Genomic DNA, 18,530 nt, shown 5'->3' with positions numbered 1-18,530 from the left:
TCGTTCTAGAAGATGCTGGGTTCTTCCCGATCATCTGCACAAGAGGCTTCTCCCTCCCTCCCTCATGGCTGTCATCAGCGTGTGGATTGACCTCCTGTGCAACATCCTCATCTCTCCTGGGCTCTGTGATCTGGAAGTAAGAGAAGGAGCAAGGACGTCAGATTTCAAAGTGGCAACTGTCCAGATACAAAGGTTTTCACATTCTTAGTCAGTTCTCACCAGAATTGAGACTCATTTATGATTGCAGTTTTATCAAATTCTCCATTCGGAGCCCCAATCCTGAACCATTCATTGTTTTCAAGTGCGATTCTTGGACTTTGGTGACCCTGACTCCAAAAACTACTGAATACACCTAAGGTCAGGCCCAGTCATCTGCTTTATAGCCAAGACTCCAGGTGATTCTGCTCAGGGAGCTGGCATTTGGAGAATGCTGCTTTAGTCTTAACACCTTGGTCCTTTGGCACCACTTAAATTCTGAACTTGGAACCACACTACAGACATCACTGACCGGTCAGCATCGTGGACCAGGAGACCTGATGCCTGATCCCTAATCCTAATCCTGGATCCTAATGTCTATTTTATTATTAATTTTTAATTTACTTATTTTCTTTATTTTATTTTTGGCTGCATTGGGTCTTTGTTGCTGCGCGTGGGCTTTCTCTAGTTGTGGTGAGCGAGGACAACTCTCCGTTGCTTCTCATGACGCTTCTCTTGTGGCGGAACACGGGCTCTAGGCGCACAGGCTCAGTAGTTGTGGCTTGCGGGCTCTAGAGTTCAGGCTCAGTAGTTGTGGCTCGTGGGCTCTAGAGCGCAGGCTCAGTAGTTGTGGCGCACGGGCTTAGTTGCTCCGCGGCATGTGGGGTCTTCCCGGACCAGGGCTCGAACCCGTGTGCCCTGCATTGGCAGGCAGATTCTTAACCACTGAGCCACCAGGGAAGTCCCTGGATCCTAATGTTTAAATAAAAGTCAGTCCTAAACTTGGTTAGTGTTATGGGCTGAATGTTTGTGTCCCCCAAAATTCTTATGTTGAAATCTTAAAATCTTAACCACTAAGGGGCTGGTATTAGGAGGGTGGGGTCTTTGGGAGGTTATTAGGTCATGGGGTAGAGCCCTCATGAATGAGATTATTGCCCTTGTAAAAGAGACTGTGGTCTGTTGTTTATAAGCCACGCAGTTTGTAGTATTTTGTTCGGGCAGGTCGAATGGACTGACAGCTAGTTTGCAAGATTTCAACCAAAGGTTTGCTCAATCCTCTGCCCACATCTAGAACTCTAATGTGTCCATTGTAATAAGCCATGCTGCAGATGGCATTCCTTAACCTTCAGTCGTTCTGATAAACCCCCTTGACCATAAAGTTGAGGGAGAAAAGGTGAATTGTACAAGAGGAATCATTGGTCCAGAAGTGGTGAGTCAGGGGAAATAAAGAGTCACAGGTGATCTGGCCATAAGCAATTGGAAAGTAAATTTGGATGAAAATAAAGCTAGTCATAATTCGTCTTTTCTTATTGAACGTGTAGGCTGTTCTATCTAATATCCTGTTTATAGACATTTACTTTGTGGTAGGTAAATCCTAGAACCCATATCCCTGAGGTATGTAAGGCCAAAAATGAATTAAAAAGGGAAACTCGAAACACCGTATATGGAAAAAAATCACCATCTCATCAAAGCTGTTATTTGGACCCAATTGCTTTGGGTGAAGTGACTTCAGTGAGACCCATGCGTCTGTGACAGACTGGTTTCCCCGAGGTCTGGCGCCCACGGGCCCCACGGTGCTGGTGTGTGTGTGTGGCTGTGAGGCCGCGGCTGGGCGCTGAGTCGGCGTGTGGCTGTGTGCCCGGCTGGCCCCCTTCACAGCGTGAGAGGTGATGTGGGTCCAGCAGTGGGATTCCTCCGATTTCCTCAGCAAGCAACGCGTCATTCCGCCCGCACCTTTGCGGACGCAGACCTACCTTTGCGCAGGCCGATGACCTCAGGCCTGCGTGGTCCTGGGGCCTCTAGGGCAAGAGGGCGCGATCTCTTCCCCACACCCAGAGCTCTGGATCAAAAGCCTGGATCTGGAAAGACAAACAGCCCCTGGAAATGAGGATGACGCTGCCTCCCCGTGCCCCGCGTCCGGTTCTTTCTCGTCCGTCCCCAAGTCCCAGACCGAATCCCCCATGATCCCCACCTCCTCTCCGGCCCTGCCCCGCCCCCAGACCGCCGCAGCCCACCCACCTGCTCGCACTCTTCCCGAGTGACCCTAGCGTTCCAGCCCATGGAACGGATGAACTGGAGACGCAGTTTGTGGAACAAGGGACGCTGGGAGCGGTTCTTTCCATAGAGGAACGAAAAGATGGCCTGTTTGGGGGCCTGGTTGTCCTCTTCCATGTCGTTGGCCACATAGCTGGGGAAAGACATCAGGTGGCTGTCATCAGCACAGGAAGGGCCTCCACTTGAGATCAGCTTCCCAGAAATGAGGCAGGCTGAGCATCCTGACACGACCCACCCAGCCCTGCCCAGCGTCCCCGAGAGCTGCCCAGTCATCAAGGCGCCACTGCCAGGCAGGACCTTCGCAAGGGCGCCTCTCACACCTTGATGATGCGGACAAAATCCAAACCCCCTGTTCCCTTCAACTTGTTGTATGTGCACACACCTCTCTCCCTATGTTGTAGGTGTATGTACAGTTCCTGAGGGCAGGAGCTGATCTGATCTATTTCTGCATTCATCCCTCTCCTACCAAATGACACATTTAGGGCTTGGTTCATCTTGATGCATTAATTCAACAGCCTTTTGTGAATCTCTGTTCCCATCACCTCATATTCCCCAGTGTGTAGGGTGTACTTTATAAGGTTTCATTAGATGAATGAATGAATGAATGAATGAACATTTTATCTCGTAGCCAAATGCAATACTGACTACCTCGAAGACTCACAATAACAAACATTCGCAAAATGAAAAGAATTGTGCTGAGTGTTTTGGGAATGCATTGACATTTTGACAAGACCTGCCTTCCACATTGTGTGTAGTCTAATGGGACTGGGGAAGGGGAAGGGGGGAGATAAGAAATGACTGTAATGCAAAGCATCACATTCTAATACGATTTTAACTAAAGTGCCTCCGGGATGCAGAAGTTAGGGAGATCAGGCATCGTGAAGGTTTTGGTGTTTGAACCCACTTTAAGGATAGGGTCATTTTCTTCAGATAAATGTGTGGGAAAGATCCCTGGACAGAAAGCACAATAGAAACTTAGAGGGCAGGGTATTTGGAAGGAACAGTGAAACAAAGGAATAAAGTATCAGGACAGTGTGATGGAGATTGCAGAGAGAGTTGAATTCCAACCCAGAACTCTGGCCTTGATTTGGCACGTAATTAGCCAATGACATTGTGTGAAGCGGTCAGACCTGGGTTTTGGAAGGATATTCAGGCAAATAGAGCCGACTGGCTTGGGAGACGTGGAAGAAACATCAGTGGGGAGCATTTTCCACCAGGTCCGCGCTATGTGATAAGGGCCCCCGATTGTGGCATTTGTCGTGGGAACGCAGAAACGGAAGATAATCACACTTGGTGCTGATGTGGGAAGACCCGAGACCGGAGAATCAGAACCGGAAACGTCTCAAGTCTATTTACTTGCGGGCAGGATGGTGTCAGTTCTTTCTTCCTCTCCTCTTAGGAGTGTTTTGCTTTGTTTCGTTCAGTGTTTTAATTGACATTAGGGCAGTTTGTTTTGACAATGAATGGTATAAAAGACATAACTTCGTTTGAAAAAGAAACCACTCTACCGTAATCCTGTCATTTTCACAGCCAGAGTGGACAGTACAGAGGGGTTTAAAAAAATAGATGAAAGGTCAGAGCCCCAGGTCTCCCCCTCCGCCCTCCGCCCTCCCAGGGGCTTGAATATTGACGGAGGGGATGGAGCAAGATACTCACAGAGCTATAAAGAAATGGATTCTCTGGAATTGCCAGGAGAAGAGCCCGGCCCGGCTGAAATAAGCTATCACCATCGACAGGAGATACTGATGGAAAGAGGGAAGAAAACGTAGGAGAGAGGTCACATCCTGGAAGAGGAAAAACAGTGGGATAAGGGAGCAGGGGACGAGGAATGGGTGGTGCCACTTGGAGAAGAGACCCCCGTGTTGGGTGAGCCTGATTATTTGGGGAAGGGGAGAGGACAGAAGGTCAGAATTTGCGACGCTCCAAGGATGAGAGGCTGTGGGTTTGAGGGCGTGGACTTAGGGCCGCTGGCACTGGACGGTGTTTGATGAACCGGAGCCAAGGCGAGTCCCCAGGAGCTGAGAGGAGAGGGGACTTAGGCAGCAACCACCAAAGGGGCACACCTGGGGCTCAGATCCCAGAGGGGACCTCGAGGCCCCTGGAGGGAAGCGTTGACAAGGCATCAGGTTGGGAGGGGAGTGGAAACGTGGGTGTAGAAAGCACCCCGCGTGCCCACCCAGGACAGGCGCTGGAGCAGGAATCCATCTCAGCGGGGGACTTACCTTGTCAGATACTTGCAGGTTTTTGTCCCAGGCGAGGAATTTCCTAATGACGGGATCCTCTGTGAAAAGAGGGCAGATGTTTGCCAGTGGGAACAGGGCTGTTGTGGGAGCATTCCAGAGCCAAGAGGGAGAACCACGCCCCCCCTGGGGAAATGCCAAGATGTGGCCCAGGGTGAAGCTGATGGGAAGAGGGGAGGGAAGACCATTCACTGTGGGAGGAAAAGGGGTGACTCCCCTTCTAGGGGGGCCGAGTGACAGGGAGTGATGCCCCTTCATCATGCATTCACGTACCAGTGCAGAGGGCATGGAGTTACTCACAGCCAATTTCTCAATTGACAGTCACGTCAGGGGGCGAAGGTGGCTTGTCAGCCCCACCTCCCCCCCAACCCCCCCCCCCCCCCCCCGCCGACCCACGCCAGTAAGATTCAAAAGGCCAATAAGAGCTAGAGTCTCAGGGGTACAGTTGAAACCAAGCGAACCTAATCCTGTATCATTTCTAAATCTAACCCAGTCTTGTATCATTTGTGAGTCTAACCTAATCCTGTATCATTTATGTGTCCCCTGTGTCCTTTATCCGTAGACAGTCCGCCAGGGACGGAGAGTGCACCAAGTAGCAGGGAATTCTTTTCCATTGGGAAAGTGTAGTCATTGGAAGTTTTTGTTTGTTTGTTTTTCAAGTATAGGATTGGAGGGTGCTGGGGGGGGGGGGTGGTGGTGCTGGTCCTTACCGAGCATCCTGTTGAAGACCTCGTGGTGCTCAGGCAGCACTGAAGACACCCGCTGTCGCTTGAGCTTCATCTTGAGCCCACTCAGCGACTCCACGACCCAGGTGTCCTGGGCCTCAGTGGCCGGCTCGCCCTCCTCCTCCTCCTCTCTGAACGCCACTGACCTCTTCCTCTTACAGCCAGGGCGCTGAGGCAGGGAGCTGCAGCCGGCCCAGGGGGCTGAGAAAAGACAAGAGACTACAATAGGACGTTCTCGTCTTGGGAATTCAGCCACTGGTGACCACCCAACCCCACCCCGACTCCGCCTCCCCCCCAAAACACCCCTACCCTTTCCAGTCTCATAGACCTCTGACCTTGCCCCAAGTCATCTTTCCATCTTTCTCTGTCCATATCTACCTATCCCTCCCCTGACTCATTTTGTCATTTTTCCAGCTTCCTGTCCTGAAAACTCTTTCTCATGGTAGGTAATTTCTCCCACTAGGAATAAAGAAGAAAAAGAACCCTCCCCTTGTTTCCTCTCTTCCCCTCTCTCATCTTTGGATCTCATCTCCTAACCCTCTTTCTTGCTTCCCAGGGTTTCCGTGTCCCCAGCTCCTGTCCTCTCCTCCCTCAATCCCTGGCTTTCCGAATGTCTCCCTTCTTTCATAGGCACCTGACGCAGGTGCTCCTTCCCGACCTCTGTACCCTTTCCTCCTTACTGGTCAAGCCTCTGAAATTCCTTCTCGTGCCAGCTCCCTCACCTGACGGTCCTGGGCTTTCTTCGTTGACAGTCACCTCCAGGGGGTACCCTAAGGAGCTGGGCTGGGAGTCCTGGTCCTCAACCTGGGAACTCGGTTGACGATTGGCCATGATTTCTCCCAAACTCTTCCCTTCCTCGAAGCCTAGACTCTGCTTTGTCCCAACTCTTCTTCTAGACTTGGGCAAAACACAAGTGGTCGTCCCTTCTCCAAGCTGCAGGGCAACTGGCAGTGGAGAAAAGCTCTGGCGAGATGCTATTGTCCACCTCTGCTGCCGAGCGCCACGGAGTCTGGTCCTTCCAATCAGGAAGGTCGGAAGCCTGTGACGTCATCATGGGTCATTCCAACCTGGCAACCAGTTTGAATGAAAACACAAGTAACTGTCAGACCTATGTGTGCACTTGTCCCAGAGATCAGGGGTAAATGGTATCTCCTGCCACTGACCCAACCTCTGCCCGTCCTCCAAAACCCCCCTCAAGGTGTCCGGACCCCTCTTTACCACTTCCCAGCAGGTGCGCTGTCCTCTCCCTGCTGGACTCTCCCCCTCGCTCCCATTCCTTTTCCACGGCCTGGTGGGAGAGTGGGGAGAGGGACAAGGAAACTTAGGGGAAGCAGCAACGGTTAAGCCTTATAAGAGTGAGATAAGTATGTAAAAAAAGATCCCAGGTGCACTGACTGACTGGATTGAAAAGTTACGTTAAAACACGCAGTTTGGCAAAGCTCTTCTGCTCAATGTGTACTGACACTGTGTTCAGAATTCTGCACTGGGGGAGCACACGTCCGCCACCCTCAGGCACCTTTGAGTCCAAGAGCCATTTTGAGAAGCTAAACTCAGAAGTACAGGTGCTCACGCACCCTTCAAAGGGGGTCTACAAACAAACACAAAACAACAAAAAAGGGCACCTTTGGATTTCACAAAGTCCATGGATTGTCCAAAGCCTGCCCCTCGATTCCAATTAAGAAATTCTAGTCTACTTATCAAAATTTTGAGAATGTGGTATCACTGTTGACCCAGAAATTTCACTACCTGAATAAAAATGTCACGTGTACAAAAGACTAAATGGAAAAATCTCCAGTTCAAGACAGATTATTTTTCTGAATAAAAATGTCACATGTACAAAAAGACTAAATGGGAAAACCTCCAATTCAAGACAGGTTATTTTTCTATGAGGGTAGGAAGTACACGGTAGCCGAGATGCAGAGAAGAAAATAGCCAACTCAGGGTCATGCAGTGTCACTGGAAGCTTCTTCTGAACCTCCCAACTCATACTTCCACTCCTCCCCTGGGTATCTGAGTCTTGCTTTTCCTTCCTTTCCTTCCTTTCCTTCCTTCCTTCCTTCCTTCCTTCCTTCCTTCCTTCCTTCCTTCCTTCCTTCCTCCCTCCCTCCCTTCCTCCCTCCCTCCCTCCTTCCCTCCTTCCTCCCTTCTCTCTTTTTTTATTGTGATAAAATATACATTCCGTAAAATTTGCTCTTTTTAAGGGTACAGTTATGTGATATCAAGAATTCACGTTGGGTTTCCCTGGTGGCACAGTGGTCAAGAATCCGCCTGCCGATGCAGGGGACACGGGTCAAGCACTGGTCTGGGAAGATCCCACGTGCTGCGGAGCACATAAGCCCGTGTACCACAACTACTGAGCCCGCAAGCCGTAACTCCTCGGCCCGCGAGCCACAACTACTGAGCCTGTGCGCCTAGAGCCCATGCTCTGCCACAAAGAGAAGCCACCGCAATGAGAAGCTCGCGCACCGCGCCGAAGAGTAGCCCCCGCTCGCTGCAACTAGAGAAAGCCTGCGCACAGCAACGAAGACCCAACGCAGCCAAAAATAAACAAAAATATTAATTAATAAAAAAAAAATTCACATTGTTGTACCACCATCCCAACCATCCATCTCCAGAATATTTTCACCCTGTCAAACTGAAACTCTGTCCCCGTTAAACACTGACTCCCCTTCCCCTGCTAGCCCCTGACACCCACCCTTCCACTTTCTGTCTCTATGAATTTGACCCCTCTGGGGATCTCACAGAAGTGGAATCATATAACATTTGTCCATGTGTATCTGGCTTATCCAGTTAGCATAATGTCGTCAAGTGTCATCCGTGCAGTAACCTGTATTAAAATTTCCTTCCTAGACCCCAAAGCCAGTGTGGACAGTACACAGTGAGTGAGAAGGAAATAAAACCCTGGGTCTAAAGAAGTTCAGATGTATGCCAAGTGCAATGGGAAACCGGTGAATGAGAGGTGTCGTGATCCAGTTTGCAATGAAAGGGAAAAGCTTTATTTTGGCTGCTGTATAAATGGATGGGGTGGGGTTTCAGCAAGAGTGGAAGTCAGGAGACCCAGATATGGTTGGGAATTTGTTGTGGTAGTCCAGGAAGACGATGTCTGAGAAGATGGAGAGAAGCAAACAGGTTCCATATACTTGGAGGGAGAATCAGCAGGGCTCATCGGGGGATGAGATTGGGGGGAGGTAGCGGGGAGGTATTTCTATTTACTCCGTGTGCACGTGTGTGCTTATGCCTCTACTGCTGAGACTTAATTGTACAAAGAAACACCTTTCCTCTTAAAAGTGGAATTGTTAAATTTTCACTGTTTATACAAAGAAATATCAATCATTTAAAAATACATAAATGCTCTTTGTATCAATTAGAAACTTCCTTTTTGTGGATGAATAATATCTGTTGTATGAATATACACACTACATTTTCTTTATCCATTCATCTGTCAATGAACACTTGGGTTGTTTCCACATTTTGGCTCTGAATCTTGCTTTTGAATTATTGTTTGGACTTTGATGAGAAGTATCTCTGTTGTTCAGGGTGTGCCCAAAGTTTTATTTTGTCTTTTGATCACTTACATATTTTTAATTAGCCCAAGCAATGCATACGTAGAGTCAAATCAGTTCATCCAAGGTGCAGGGACTGAGTGTCTCTTTGGTTTGCACTCGTGGACTTTCTGAGATGTTGTAGGTCTCAGAGACCATGCAAAGAGCGCCTGAGGTCCTCCAGAGCTGCCACAGCCCGGCTCTCCTCAGGGTCCGCACTGCTGGGAAAAGCACTGCTGCTTGAGGACCTGTGTCCCTCTGCTGTAGACGTTCCATTGTTAGGAGGCCAGTGAGTTCAGATTTGCATTCATCATGCTTTCAACCATCACAGCTGATTGGGTCCTTCTATAACAAAACAGAAGTCACTCTCCCTCTTGGTTAACAGGCTTTCAGATATTAGAAGGTTGGTATTCTGTCCCCGTGAAAATTTCTCTTGTATACTGTGAAATACCCTGATTGCTTTATCTAGTCTTCAGATCTGGATTTGCATAATCCCACCCCACCTCACCTTGTCCAAATGTGCTATAGTTAGGTGGGACCCATCTTAAGATGTGTTGGTATGTTGTCCAAAACTGGCGTAAAGAGCCCAGATTGAATCTGATGTTGTAACTGAGCAGGACCCTGTGGGGCCTTCCTGGGATGGATTCTCCCCATGTCTTCTGCCTGCTTCTTGTCTTCAGAAAATTTTAGCCTCCTAGCCTTCTCTGAGTTCGAAACAAACAATTTAATCAGAGAAGTGAGAAAGTGCAAAAAGAAAGGAAAACAGTCCCAAAAGACCAAATAATATTAGTGTAGCCGTTAAACAAAGTCAAGGACCTTTAGTTCCTCCTCAAGGGCTGTAGATAACTGTTCTGAGCCACGTCCTTGGAGCTGTTTTGCAGAGACTGAAACCCCCAGCAGGTGGAAGAAGTTAACTGCATGCTGCCCACAAGCACGCAGACCCCAGACCAGCTGGAACCAGAAGGTTTACAATGTTGACCTCACATTACCTCACCACCAACCAATCGGAAGAATGTCCACAAGCTGACCACACACCCCTCAACCTCCCCTCCCTCACCTCCCACTCTTTTGTAATTCACTTTAAACATTTTTTAATTTTATATTGGGAGTATAGTTGATTTACAGTGTTGTGTTAGTTTCTGGTGTACAGCAAAGTGATTCAGTTATATGTATACATATACCTATACTTTTTCAGATTGTTTTCCCATTTAGGTTATTACAGAATTTGGGGGGTTTTTTCGTCACTCTGTGTGGCTTGCAGGATCTCAATTCCCTGACCAGGGATTGAAACAGGGCCACGGCTGTGAAAGCCCGGAATCCTAACCTCTGGGCCACCAGGGAACTCCCTAGGTTAATACAGAATATTGAGTAGAGGTCCCTGTGCTATACGGGAGGTCCTTGTTGATTGCCTGTTTTATATATAGTTGTGTGTATCTGTTAGTCCCAACCTCCTGATCTATCCCTCTCCCCCACCTTTCCCCTTTGGTAACCTTAAGTTCGTTTTCTATGTCTGTGAGTCTGTTTCTGTTTTGTAAAGAAGTTCATTCATATCATTGTTTTAGATTCCACATAGACGTGATACCATATGATATTTGTCTTTCTCTGTCTGACTTCCTTCACTTAGTATGATAATCTCTAGGTCCATCCATGGTGCTGCAAATGGCATTATCTCATTCTTTTTTATGGCTGAGTAGTATTCCATCGCATATATGTACCACATCTTCCTTATCCATTCCTCTGTTGATGGACATTTAAGTTGCTTCCATGTCTTGGCTATTGTAAATAGTACTGCTATACATATTGGGGTGCATGTGTCTTCTTGAATGATGGTTTTCTCTGGGTATATGCCCAGGAGTGGGGTTGCTGGGTCATACGGTAGCTCTAGCTTTAGTGTTTTGAGGAATCTCCATCCACACTGTTCTCCATAGTGGCGGCACCAGTTTACATTCCCACCAACAGCCTCACCTCATCTTTAAACACCTTTCCCTCAAAGCCATTGGGGAGTTGGGGCCTTTTGAGCCCTAGATACCTAGACTCCTTGCTTGTTGCCCTGCCGTAAACGCTGCACTTTCCTTCACCGTGACCCGGTGTCAGTAGATTGGCTTTACTGCGTGTGGGCGAGTGGACACAAGTTCGGTTCAGTAACAGCGTGTTTGGAGACAAGCAATACTATCACCTCTCCTCCTGTCTTTTCCTCCTGTGGGTGCAGTTTAATATAACAACGGCTGTAGCTCTAGTGCAGAAATATCAGTAGAGTGAAGCAGAAGTGCTTTGTCAATACAATCCTTTCGGCATGAGAGTCACGTGGAGAAAATATTACAACACAGATGCCTGGACACTGCCTCACAGATTCTAATTCCACAGCACTGAGCTAGGGCCTAATTTTAACTTTCTCAATTGACCTGCTTCTGCTTTGGAAATCTCTGGGTGGGATGTGCCACCCAGGCTGGTGCAGTAGGGGGTCTTCAAGGCGTCATTGAATGACATAAGCGGGAGGGAGGTGAACCGTGACCTGGATTTAACACAGGCAGCCTCTGGCAGGGCTGTGGCCAGGCCATGGGTCCACAACTGAGCGGACGTCTGTGTCAGCCTCCAATCCTCCTGCCAACGGGTCCGTGACAACCCCTCCGGCAGCCTGGTGCTGCTGTGGATAAGCAGCCCTGGGGTCGGAGTTCAGCCCAGGCACTTACCTAGTACATACATAGTGCATGTGCTGCTGAGGAAACGGCCCTCTCCACCAGGAAGCCTGGAGCACATCCTCCCGTACAGCCCTCAGAGGGGCCCAACCCTGCTGACACCTGCATCTCAGACTTCCAACCTGCGAAAATGTCGGACAGTGCATTTGTGCTGCTTAAGCCCGCCAGTTTGTCGTACTTTGTGACGCAGCCCAAGCAAACTGCTACGGCCTCTATTTTGAATAAGAAGGAATTCACATGTGACGGTCACTTTCCTGCTTCCCCTGCATTTATTTTTTTATTTTTATTTTTAAAGAATATTTATTTCTCTTAGGCTGCGTCGTGTCTTAGTTGCGGCACGCGGGCTTAATTGCCCCGTGACGTGTGGGATGTTAGCTCCCGGACCAGGGTTCCCAGGCTTCGAACCCACGTCCCCTGCATTAGAAGGCGGATTCTTTACCACTGGAACACCGGGAAAGTCTCTCCCCTGCCTTTAAATTAAGACGTGTCCCTGAGCTTCAAAGAAGAACCTGTCCTTTTCTGTTAGATGAGAAACTTGAGCTTTCTTCTTAAACGTTGCATTTCCCGGTTGTGGTAGATGTGTTAGTGTTGAAAAAAATGGTTGAGAGACTTTAAGAGGAGAATGATTTACAAATCCTGAAGATGGGTGCCAGTTATCTTGATAAAATTGGTATGTTAAGAGACCAAACATAAACAGGAGAAAACACAGGCAACTACTTAGGAAATGAAGGATGGGAAAGGCTTCTTCAAGTACAGTGTCAAAGCAGATGAAAAGTATGAAGTGAAAGTGAAAGATTTGAACACAAAATATGTTGTTAAGTATCTGTATAACAGAATGTGAGAGTAAAAAATTAAGTTAAAAAGATAAAGAACAGGGATTGACAGACATACACTTGTATATGTAAAATAGATCAACAATAAGGACCTACTGTATAGCACAGGAAACTATGTTCAATATCTTGTAATAACCCATAATGGAAAAGAACCTGAAAAAAGAATATCTATATTCTTACATAAATACATGTAACCGAATCACTTTGCTGTACACCTGAAACATTGTAAACCAGCTATACATCAATAAAAATAGATAACTGACAAAAGAGGGAAAATATCTGTATTTAATAGAGACACAGATACAAGAAGAGAAAGCTTTATATTGTAAATATCCATATATATGAAGAGAGTTTAATGAAGCCAAACTAAAAGGTGGCCATTGCTGCTTCTGGTCAAGTTGAAATCACAGGGTCCAGGTTTACCCTCCTAGCTTAAACAACTTTAAAAGGGGGAAATGTATGAAGTGACGGTTTTTCGCCTTTTGGAGAGAGGGGTGAGTCGTGAGAGACATCAGCTCCCCGCTGGACACCCTGTTCATTTGGATGACTCCGTACTTATTCCCCCCTTTTTTTAAAAAAAATTATTTATTTATTTTTTGACTGCTTTGGGTCTTTGTTGCTGCGCGCGGGCTTCCTCTAGTTGCGGCGAGCGGGAGCTACTCTTTGTTGTGGTGTACAGGCTTCTCGTTGTGGTGGCTTCTCTTGTTGTGGAGCATGGGCTCTAGGCGCACGGGCTTCAGTAGTTGTAGCACGCGGGCTTAGCAGTTGTGGCTCGCGGGCTCTAGAGTGCAGGCTAAGTAGTTGTGGCGCACGGGCTTAGTTGCTCCGCAGCATGTGGGATCTTCCCGGACCAGGGCTTGGACCCGTGTCCCCTGCATTGGCAGGCGGATTCTTAACCACTGCGCCACCAGGGAAGCCCCTTATTCCCTTCTTTCGAGCATTTCCTCAAGACAACTTGTAATAGAAATACTTCCAGAGAGTGTCCAGGGCAAAGTACAGGGCAGGGGGCTGGGGAGCCCAGCATGTCTCTGGGCTGAAGGGATAGAGTGAGGTGTTGAGGTGGGCACAGCAGCTGGGGTTCACAGGCCACCCCAGTCTTCTGCTGAGACCCGGTCAGTGCACGTGGGTGAGGTGAGAACTGGAGGCCTGGTGGCGGGCTGACGGGCGCACTGCCCACCCAAGGTGCTTCCAGGGTACTCAGTGTAGCTGACGTCTTTACCTGGTGACAATGGAAAACGCGAGAAGTGCGCCCTGGAGGTTTGCCAGGCTCAGGCTCAGAGGAGGCGTGGTCGCTGTCATTCCCACACAAGCAGCATTTCATCGGTGGGAATTCAGGCAGAGGCCACAGTCAGCAGCAGCAAGAACCGGAAAAGACCATTCCTGGCTCTGAGCAGCCACTGCCAAGAGCAATTGTGGAGAAGCACACAGTTTGCGCAGGATTAATTTAATGTGGCACTTCGGCTGGGGAAATCAGGAATGGGTTACGTGCTTATTCATTTGGATGAGTCATCACTTCTTATTTCCGTTTGTAGAGGATTTCCTCAAGACGCTTGTCATATAAATACTTCCTCGGTCCCTCTCATAAGTATCTAAATCTTTTTCAAAGCTAAATCAGTCTCTTGCCAGCATTACAACCCAGGAATGTTTTTGTGAAGGACCTGAGAGCTATCTTCTTTATCTCTCTGTCACCAGGGGAGTTTAGGCTAGGTGTTAGGCACTTTGCTCTGAGCTGTAACTACCTGCTTGTCGTAGAGATAGGAGAAGTTGTCTTTCTCCTTTGGATAAAGGGTATGAACTAGCATGGACAGCCACCGAGATGACCAGGTGATTTTAGGATGTACTCTGAAAGAATGTATGCCACTTTTATGGTGTTGTCAAGTCTTTTCACATGAGACAAGTTCCCGTTTATCTTGAGGACATGTATGCAACAGATTTTATCTGCTGAGCTATTAAAAAAAAAGGTGAGGTTGATTTCATTTGCACAAACATTAGTGGTTCGCCTGTGGTGCACAACACAGTCTGGTTGAATGGCTATTCAACAGTAAAACCGTTTTCTTTATTTCTACATTTCTGGAGAGGATTTTCTCTGTTGGCGGGAGATTTTATTTTTATTTTTATTTTTTTTGTTAGTTAATTACTTCATTAATTAATGAGACTGCGCTGTGCAGCATGCGGAATCTTAGTTCTCCAGCCAGGAGTCAAACACGTGCCCCCTGCAGTGGAACCTAGGAGTCTTAACCACTGGACCGCCAGGGAAGTCCCTGGAGATTTTATTTTTAACTTTTCCCCTAGCAGCTTTTAAGAAACAGTTGGCCAAGAACACAGTTATATTATTTCACCCCAAAAATAGTGATAAATCATTACCCTTATGATTCCATTTTTGAAAAATGATATTTTTACCTAACATAAACAATATCCTCTTTAAGAGGTAAGATCCCAGGTATCTGTTTTCTTTTTTCGGTTTCTGTGTACCATCTGATTTTCGTATAGTTTTTAATGCGTTGGTTGTGTAATCTAAAAAGCTTAGGGGCTTCCCTGGGGGCGCAGTGGTTGAGAATTTGCCTGCTGATGCAGGGGACACGGGTTCGAACCCTGGTCTGGGAAGAACCCACGTGCCGTGGTGCAACTAGGCCCGTGAGCCACAACTACTGAGCCTGCGTGTCTGGAGCCTGTGCTCCGCAACAAGAGAGGCCGCGACAGTGAGAGGCCCGCACACTGCGATGAAGAGTGGCCCCCGCTTGCCGCAACTGGAGGAAGCCCTTGCACAGAAACAAAGACCCAACACAGCCAAATAAATAAATAAATAATAATGTTTTTTAAAAAAATTAGAGCACTTAAAAGATATTTTAAAATAAATAAATAAAAAGCTACAATTTCTGTTTTCTTTCCCTTCCGTGGGTAATATTAGTTTGTATCATGGCTGGGCATTTATTGTATTCTAGGATTTGAATGAAAGTTGTAGCGTTTCAGTTAAGCGAACATGACACACTCCTTCCCCTCTCCTGGTGGTGGGGGAATCTCAGATGTAACCCGAAATGTCTGAGGGCAGGGAAAGGACCAGGGACCCTGGAGGCCATCCCACAGCCCCCACTTGAGTCCACACCTTTCCTTGATCGCTAACAGGAGTGAAGACAAATGGGCAATTGAATCCCTGGTCCAGGCGGCCCACCCTCGCAGCACAGCAGCTCTTCACCGCCAGATGAGCTGGAGACATTTAAGACGCTCACTAACTTGACGGCGCGGAGACTTCTGGGAAATAGAGTCCTGGTGCTTGTCCCGCTCTCCGGGCGGGCTTTGGCAGGCGGACTTCCGGCGTCCTCCTGCGCAGGTGCGCCTTCACGTTTTGTGCGTGTCGGCGCACGCGCACCGTCGCCGCGTCGCCCTTGCTTCCCTTGAGTGCCCAGGTCACCGCTGGTCGTCGTTCCCACGTCTTGGCCTTTGGAGGGCCAGGATTTCGGGGCTTGCGTAGCTGGACGCCGTCCGGCCCGGCCGCAGCCATCGGGAGCGGGCTGTGCGGGCGAGGGTTCGCGCGTGTCGGGGGGAGGCTGGAACTGGGAACCCCGAGCGCGAGCCGCGGAGCAGACAGGGCCGGAGGGGCCGGGCGGGAGGCGGCGGCACAGTGCCCGACCGTCTGCAGCGCGCGGCAGAGCGAGGTCCCGAGAGGGACGTGGGCCTGAAGGAGCTTGTGCCGTAGGCCCAGAGCCGGCTCCTCGGGCCCAGTGGCCTTGTGAGGCGGAGAAGAGGGACCCCTGGAGAGGAGCGCGCCGGAGAAGCAGCCCCCGGCCCGGAGCCTTGGGAGCCCGGGGCCGGTCAGCGAGTCCCGACGGGGTAGGTGGTGCGTCTTCGGGCCTGCAGGCTGTTGTAGACCCTGCGGCCCTTGGAGAGCTGGACTCGGGTGAGCCCGCCCCGGGCCCCGCGGGAGAGCGACCGGGAGGGTTTGACCGCTTCCCGGAGGTGGAGGGGTCGGGCTGGAGGGCAGGGCCGGCTGCTCCGGATGGGGCTCCCCTGGGACTTGTGAGTTCCGGGTGTCCTGGGGGAGTAGGGGCCACAGGCTCGGCTGGGACGTGCCACGTCCACCCCTCCCTGCAACCACGATCCTCCTCGTCCTTCTCGTCCTCCTCGTCCTCCCCCTCCTGTCGGCGTCTGGGCACCTCGTACGTGTCTCTTAAAGCTGGTCAGCACGTTGGTTGTCTAAGCGTCCGCTGCCCCCCTGGGTTGTGCCCCGTGGAATCGCACAGTGTAGTTAGTGCAGGATGAGTCTGCAAGGCTTTTGTCCTGCTTCCTCGGTTGAGGAAGGAAGAGATTGGTCCTGAGAAGGGAGGTGACTTGTCCCAGATCCTCACCGGGTGTGCACGTGGGGTCGCTAACAGGACTCAGAACTCCTAGGGCAGGTGTTCTGTCCACTTAAAGACAGTTTTAATAAAAGAGTTTTTTGAGCGTCGCATTTCAGTTTCTCCAAATAATTGAAAGACTGAAACGCACCTGAGTGTATCCCTTTATTCTGGGTGTCCTGTGGATTTTCTGATCTTAAGTTGTTAACAGACTTAGGAGAGATAAACTTTTAGCGTTTTTTAATCTCATATTTAATGACGGAAGTTTATTTTAATAAGATTCAATGTACAATCGGTACTGAAAAAAAGTATCGCCCCAGTTACCACAGTCACGTGGGAGTTACAGACCTGAGGGTGGTTGCTCTCTCCTAATTCTAACAGGCTCTTCTGAAGGTGAAAGGGCGGGTCTCCCACAGGTGTCTCTTGTGGAGCCCGAGACAGGTGCTCGTGCACCCTGAGCCCCTTCATTCGTAGCTTCACTACCTGCGTTTTCCTTCTCCAGGTCCGCTTCCACTGTCACAGTCCTGCACGTTGTTCCAAGAGCAGCGGAAAATGAATCGGTCTCCGGTGAGTTTTGCTGTTTACGTATTGCCTTGCTGCTCTTGTTTTGTAATAACAGCTTGGGAGGCGAATAGTTCAAAATTTAAAATGGGAAAGTAGAAGTAGGTAAAAGATGTGGTTAGACAAAGCGTAGAGGAACAGGTCAGTACCAAGTGTTTCTGGCAAGTTCTACGCGCAGATCCCACGATCCTCTTATAGCCACAGTACAAGCCTCGGGTTCTTGACATTTGTGGCAAAATACCATCCCTTGCTTGACTTACATTGTCCTGCCGAAGCACTGTTGTTCTCGGGCGTGAAAGGTTTCCTTGAGGATCCCGCTGTAGGCCGCTAGCCTTCCTGAGTGACAGCCCCTAACGTGTTGACATTGGTGCCTTCCTTGTGCTTCCTGTAAGCCGAGAGCATGCTGTCCAGGGAGCACTCAGTGCATATAACTTTTCTGTTCAGTACAACACTGTTGTCCCGTAGGTACATTGTTTTCAGTGCTCAATCCAGGGATGCAGTGAGGATCATCTGGAGGAACTGCCTTGTCACCCTTCAAGTAACTTTCCCTCTTTGTCTCTTACAATCTAACAGGGTCGCGTTACACACCATGTAGTCATGTCTCTGGTAAAGATTCCTTATTTCCCATCTGAATTTTATCGTGCAGCCTGCGGTCTTGGTTCTGCCCCTCCCCGGACCCTGATCCGGTTGAGGTGACCTGTCATCCAGCATACAAACCAGTGGAGATTTGCCAGTCCTCACTTCAGACCACTGTCGCCTTCCCATCTGCAGAGTCTCCTATGTTGGTTTCTGTGACAGATCTCTCCTTGCTCTCTTCCTGACTGATTCTTTCTTCCATCCTCTTTGTGTGTTGTCTTTTTACTCTTGGTTCATGACTCTTAAAGCTGTCTGATCTCACCCTCTGGTGCTTTTCACCTCCAGCTCTGTCAGTTCTCCCACCTGGACCAGATAGATGCCTCTGTCCAGCCACTTGCCAGCATCTCTATGGAGTTTGTCCAAAGGGCACCTCAAATGACTAGATCCAGTAGATCCAAAAATGATTATTTACAGCTCCCCCGCCCCCTTGCCTTCTCCTTTTGTCCCTGCCGGCTCATCGTTGCATCATCCAGCCTGTCACCCTACCCAGAAAAATGGGTTCATTGTAGAGTCCTTCTCCATCCTCTGTTAGCACGTTGTAGTGTTAGGCTTGTTAATGTCGTATTCTAAACGGTTTTTATTCGTTCCTCTTCATCCCATACTTGCTACCATTAAAATAGCTTATTTTTTCATTTCTGTAGTTACAGAACCTTTTTTTCTGTGCTGCTACCTCTTTCCTCCACCAGCTCAAGTGTATTTTCCACGCTGAGTATTTC

General features: G+C 49.0%; 2 protein-coding genes across 11 annotated transcripts in view; one reads left to right on the top strand and one right to left on the bottom strand.

Annotated features, from left to right (window-relative positions):
• The window catches only part of ZNF12 (zinc finger protein 12), a 70,607-nt gene that overhangs the window by 18,142 nt on the left and 33,935 nt on the right, over window positions 1-18,530 (top strand). For 6 of the 10 annotated variants that reach the window (XM_068523989.1, XM_068523990.1, XM_068523982.1 and 3 more), the window contains exon 3: window positions 17,120-17,184. In XM_068523989.1, the coding sequence (XP_068380090.1) occupies window positions 17,120-17,184 (65 nt within the window). Of the gene's footprint in view, window positions 1-15,533; window positions 15,615-15,689; window positions 16,115-16,368; window positions 16,461-17,119; window positions 17,185-18,530 lie in introns of those variants that run through there. The other 4 variants (XM_068523984.1, XM_068523988.1, XM_068523983.1 and 1 more) reach the window with 4 other exon arrangements.
• On the bottom strand, window positions 1,995-5,336 carry LOC137778607 (speedy protein E4-like). Its single transcript, XM_068565772.1, has 5 exons — window positions 5,201-5,336; window positions 4,473-4,531; window positions 3,907-3,992; window positions 2,215-2,383; window positions 1,995-2,054 (listed from the first exon to the last, which is right to left on the bottom strand). Exons 1-5 carry the CDS (start codon window positions 5,268-5,270, stop codon window positions 1,995-1,997), a joined length of 444 nt encoding a protein of 147 aa, XP_068421873.1. The 5' UTR covers window positions 5,271-5,336.

The sequence above is a fragment of the Eschrichtius robustus genome, chromosome 16 (assembly GCF_028021215.1).
Source record: "Eschrichtius robustus isolate mEscRob2 chromosome 16, mEscRob2.pri, whole genome shotgun sequence".
Classification (NCBI taxonomy): domain Eukaryota; kingdom Metazoa; phylum Chordata; class Mammalia; order Artiodactyla; family Eschrichtiidae; genus Eschrichtius; species Eschrichtius robustus.
Note: the sequence above shows the minus strand (reverse complement) of the source record. Positions and strands in the feature narration are given on the sequence as shown.